This window comes from Silene latifolia, chromosome 10 (assembly GCF_048544455.1).
Source record: "Silene latifolia isolate original U9 population chromosome 10, ASM4854445v1, whole genome shotgun sequence".
Lineage (NCBI taxonomy): Eukaryota > Viridiplantae > Streptophyta > Magnoliopsida > Caryophyllales > Caryophyllaceae > Silene > Silene latifolia.
Window position 1 is genome coordinate 59,866,386 of NC_133535.1, and position 5,471 is coordinate 59,871,856.

The 5,471-nt window shown below is 40.8% G+C and overlaps 1 protein-coding gene across 1 annotated transcript; it reads left to right on the top strand.

Annotated features, from left to right (window-relative positions):
- Positions 1–2,053: 2,053 nt before the first annotated feature.
- Positions 2,054–5,270, top strand: LOC141607640 (uncharacterized). Its single transcript, XM_074426991.1, has 4 exons — positions 2,054–2,166; positions 3,337–3,669; positions 4,400–4,563; positions 5,071–5,270. Exons 1-4 carry the CDS (start codon positions 2,054–2,056, stop codon positions 5,268–5,270), a joined length of 810 nt encoding a protein of 269 aa, XP_074283092.1.
- Positions 5,271–5,471: the final 201 nt, after the last annotated feature.

Below are 5,471 nucleotides of genomic sequence, written 5' to 3' on the forward strand. Positions count from 1 at the left end.
CGTTGTGGGCGTATCCCGGTCACCGGTTTGTGAAGATGTGCAGCAGGAGCTGTTAACCAGGCCACTGATCTTTTAGGGGGAGGCTAGGGATAACCTAGACATGGCATTACTTTGCCAAGACATGGCCTATGATTACCGAGTTTAAGAATGAAAACCTTATGCCCAGGTGACACTCGACCGAGTGTTCTGCTTTGACCCTTGTTTTGTCAATACTCGACCTAGTATGGGGTGTATACCCTTATTTTCATGATTTATATTGGTTTGTTTGTTTCGGGTGAATATGTTGACCCCATATGGATGACACCCTGTCAATTGTTTACATTTGATCATCTTGGATGGCATATTGCAATTAAATGGAAATCGTGATTTAACATGAGTAATTGGATGACAAATGATGTGAAAATCTTGTTGGATATGTGTTAATCAACGTGATTTTGTTTTGTTGTGTAAATGTAAGATGAAACATGCAAGTTATGTGTCGTATAGTGGTCGTTGCATGATAGTGATTGTGGCCTTCCGTATAAGCGGAAGGGTTGATGATGGATGGGAACGGAGGAAACACATGTGTGATCATGTGGTGGATTTGACGCGGTATATGCGTGGCATGAGGTCCGGAATTGGGAATGTTAATCATGTTGAGTAAAATGACAAGAAATTTTGCATTAATTGATTGTTTCCTAGAATTCGCTTAATTGGTGTTTGTTGTGCATACATGTGAAAGCATTTGATTTGACGTGATATAGATACATATTTATAATCGGGTTATACCCCGTGATAGATACGTATGCCTATGGCCAATATGAGTTAGGAGTTATTTATGGGATTATATATTGGGAACCGTGGGTTAGACCTGGCGCTTGACCTTTGGGAGACTCGTAGGGGTACCCGTAGAGAGACTTCTAGGGAAGTTTCTAGATTAGGACTATAACAATGGCATAACACGATACGAGATTTGATAATGGATTTGCAATAGGTAAAGAGAGTGTGTTGAACCTGAAACATAGTCATTTGTGGAATTTAGTAATGAGCGTATGAGACCGCAGTTTGAGGATTGATAGTCGAACTTCGAGACGAAGTTTTCTTTTAGGAGGAGTAGATGTAATAATTCGGAAATTTAGGAAAGAGAAAGTACAGAATGTGAGAGAGTAGTGAGAATTGAGTGAAGAACTTTGGATGAGTGTGATGTTTAGAAAGAGCGTATACGGGTAATAGACTGGTGAAATGCGAGAGAATGCATGAGATTTGAGGAAATGAGAGAGTGAGGTGAATTTCGGGGACGAAGTCCTTTTTAAGGGGGGAAGATTGTAATACTCCGTATTTAGTAATTATAGAATAATAATATTATATCGCATTTATACGAATTATGTTTGAGACATAATAATAATAATAATAATAATAATAATAATAATAATAATAATAATAATAATAATAATAATAATAATAATAATAATAATAATAATAATAATAATAATAATAATAATAATAATAATAATAATAATAATACGCAATACGATATACTATACATGTATAATATACATATACCACACTCACCTTATATACCCTTATCCACTCATCAACCCTATCCTAACACAATCTCACAACATCATATTTTCCACCACACAAAGAGAGTAGAGAGATAGAAGAGAGAAAAAGAGAAGAAAAGGAAGAGAATAAAGACCGTATTTTGCCCCTTCGCCTCGAGATCGTAAGGTAAACCGTCTTAAACTAGTTTAATTATTATTTAATTTATACCGTGACCTGCTTCAACCTTGACCCGCCATAAGACCGTCGTTAACCACCATGTTAACCGTATAAATTGGGGTTTGACCAAGAGTTTTTATGGTGGTTATTGTTGTTGTTGTTCAAACCAACATAGGGCTACACTTTAACCCTAGTTTCGTGGCCTGACCGGGGATGGTTAGGTCGGGTCTTGGTTGTGGATGGTGGGTGGTGCCATGGTGCGGTGGTGGAGCGTTGTGAGGGATGGCGTGGGTGGTATTATGGTGGTGTAAAACGGGTATGGTATAGGGGATTCGGGTGGGTGTTGTCGAGTATGCTGTTGTCGCCCTTGTCGGAAGCAGAAGCTACTGGTTGTGGTCCACCGTGGCTAGTGGTGGTCCACGGTGGTAGCAGTGGGCATCGGTGGTGGCTAGGAGTGGAGAGTATGTATGTGTGTTTGTGTGTTTGTGTTATGACGGCATGGTCATGTGCGTGTCTGGTTGTTGTTGCTTCCACAGTTGGGTGGTCGTGGCCCACCACGGCTGGTGGCGGTGGTCCACGGTGGTTGTGGGGTAGGGCGGTTGTCGGGTTAGGAGGTCGGACGGGTATGATTCGGGATTTGAATAGCTTAATTAACACGGTTTAATATTTAATTAATTAATTCGTATTTAATTTAATTAGATTAGTTAGTAATTAAATATATTTAATTACTTTAATTAGGTGACGGTTTTATGAAGTGTAGTTATTATTGGATCATGTTTCCTTATGGAGCTTGCGAAAAGGTAGGTATATCCTACTCAGTTTCGATAATGTGTCTATTTGTTAAATGAGTTGTTTGTCATTAATTGCATTTAGTGAGTCGGTAATTGGCATGTTATACGGCATCTTGCATTCCTTGTGTTTGTCATGTATATTGGAGCATATTGCGGTGTTGGTTGGTTACTTATTCTATGGAGACGGAAGGCGGTTGGGAGACTGTCTTCCGCTTGAGTCTCCTATTGGGGTTTCCCACCCCAATAGGAATGTGCACATTAATGACTTGAGTCTTGGAGGGACGCGTGTAGGTGAAGCACGACGTCTGGCAGGGGACCCGAGTCGCTCTTGGGCTCAGTACCACCGACGTGTTCGGAGTACCTTGTGTGAGTGCGGTGTCGTGGACGTGTTCCTGGCACCAGTGGTGGTAGGTACGTCTGGGCGTGTCCCGGTACCGGCGTGACCGTTGTATAATTGTGTGTCATTCATATCATGGTCATGTCGTAGACTCACGCACTTGAGTCGTGTCACACTTTAATTATGGTTACTGACATTTTTTTTGTCTGTGTGATTGTCACCTATCTTTGGGTGGCCTGTGTCGATCCATATTATATTCTTTGGTGATATGGGGAGCAGGTTATATACAGGTTTGTTTGTTGAGATGATCGGAATTCGAGCCGCGCTACGGACTTTGGAGTCGCGTACATAGTCACTAGGTAGATGGCATAGACGAGTTGTATTTCATTTATTAGTTTACGTCTGTAATAACTAAACTTGTTATTTATTTAATAAAGTTTCTTAATTGTAATTCCAATTTCACTGCCTTGGGAAACCGAGATGGTAATGCTCAAATTATCTTGGCAGGATAGTTGGGGTGTTACAACCAGAGGTTAGACCATTGCAGGAGCAGTACCAGTATGTCTTTCCTGCTGAGACGCCTAGTGGTTTGCCTCCACTGAGAGGAATTGAGCACCAGATTGACCTTGTGCCAGGATCTGTGCTCCCTAACAGGCCTTCATATAGGTGTGATCATGATGCTACAAAAGAGTTACAGAAGCAAAGTGATGAGTTGATAAACAAGGGATTTGTGAGAGAATCTTTAAGCCCTTGTGTTGTCCTAGCATTCTTTGTTCCTAAGAAAGATGGCACTTGGAGGATGTGTATTGATAGTAGGGCCATCAACAACATCATAGTCAAGTATAGGTTCCCATACCTAGACTAGATGACATGCTCGATTAGTTAAGTGGTACCAGGCACTACAACGAAAACGCGGGATACCGATGGAAAAAATCAGGCCATACTGACGGTTTTTCCGTCGGTATTTCCATTTCCTGACGGAAATTCCGTCAGGAACCAGGGTCAGCTTATTTCGTCAGTAAAAAACTATCCTGACGGAATTTCCGTCAGTAAATGAAAAACCTGACGGAACACTGACGGAATTTCCGTCAGGAAAGGGTACCGACAGAAATTCCGTCAAAAATCCGTCAGTAACCCGTGTTTTTTGTCGGCCTCTTTTTTCCGTCGGTATGCCCGTCACTAAGCCGCGTTTTTTTTAGTGAGGGTCTTTTCTTAAATTGATCTTAGGCAAGGCTATCACCAGGTGAGAATCAGGGATGGTGATGAGTGAAATACTACTTTAAAAAAAAAAACAAGGACTCTATGAATGGCTGGTTATGCCATTTGGATTATCAAATGCACCGAGCACTTTTATGAGGTTAATGACAGAAGTGTTGAGGCCTTGTTTGGGAAGGTTTGATGTGGTATACTTTGATGACATTTTGATCTACAACAAGACCACAGAAGAGCACCTAATTCACCTTGAGAAAGTTTTCCAAATTTTGAGAAGCAACAACTTGTTTGGAAAACTAGAGAAGTGAACCTTCATGACATCTGAGGTCAATTTCTTGTGTTACATTGTCTCTCGTAGATGGATTTATGTGGACCAAGACAAGGTTGAGGCTATCAAGTCTTGGCCAATTCCCAAGAATATCACTAAAGTGAGGGGTTTCCATGGCCTTGCTTCATTTTATAGAAGGTTTATTAATAATTTCAGTGTTGTTGCTGCCCCTATCACGGAATGTATGAAGAAAGGTAAATACAGGTGGACTAAGAAGGCAAACAAGCATTCAAACTAATTAAGAAATTGCTGTATGAAGCACCTATTCTTAGGTTGCCTGATTTCAGTTGCTTGTTTGAAATAGAGTGTGATGCTAGTGGGGTTGGCATTTGAGCTGTGCTAATTAAAGAGAAGAAGCATGTGGCTTACTTCAGTAAGAAACTGAGTGGAGCTAAACTAAATTACTGCACCTATGATAAGGAATTCTATGCCATTATCAGAGCTTTTATGCATTGGGGTCATTACTTGAAACCAAAGCCCTTTGTATTGCACTCAGATCATGAGGCTTTAAAATATATATATCAGTGGCCAGCATAAATTAAACCATAGGCATGCTAAATGGGTTGAGTTCTGGCAATCCTTCACATTTTCTAGCAAGTACAAAGAGGGTAAACAGAATATTGTTGCTGATGCACTCTCCAGAAGATATTCATTACTATCAGTCATGAAGTAGAAATTTCTTGGGTTTGAGTTCATGAAAGAGCTGTATAAAGATGATCCTGATTTTTATGAGGATTGGTTGGCTCAAATAGAAGGAACTAAAATTCAGGGAACCAAATTCTTGCTGCAGAAGGGGTTCATGTTCCATGGAAACAAGTTGTGTGTTCCTAGAGGCCTCTATATGGATTTGTTGATCAAAGAGGTTCACTCCAGTGGACTAGGAGGTCATTTTGGGGTCTAGAAAACCCTGGACATTTTGCAGGATTAATTCTACTGGCCTAAAATGATGGGAGATGTCCAAATAGTGCTCAGGAGATGCTCCATCCACTAGCAAGCCAAGAGCTCATTTGAAGCAAGCCCCTACACACCCGTGTCAGTACCAAACAAATCTTGGGAAGATGTGAGCATGGATTTCATAGTGGCATTACCAAGAACTCAAAGA

Bases quoted from the DNA above. Each gene is read 5' to 3' on its own strand.
- LOC141607640 (XM_074426991.1), top strand. From the start codon at position 2,054: ATGCTGTTGTCGCCCTTGTCGGAAGCAGAAGCTACTGGTTGTGGTCCA. The intron at 2,167-3,336 runs GTATGTGTGTTT...TTATCTTGGCAG, and splicing joins TGGCTAGGAGTGGAGAGTAT to GATAGTTGGGGTGTTACAAC. The intron at 3,670-4,399 runs GTATAGGTTCCC...TGTCTCTCGTAG, and splicing joins ATCAACAACATCATAGTCAA to ATGGATTTATGTGGACCAAG.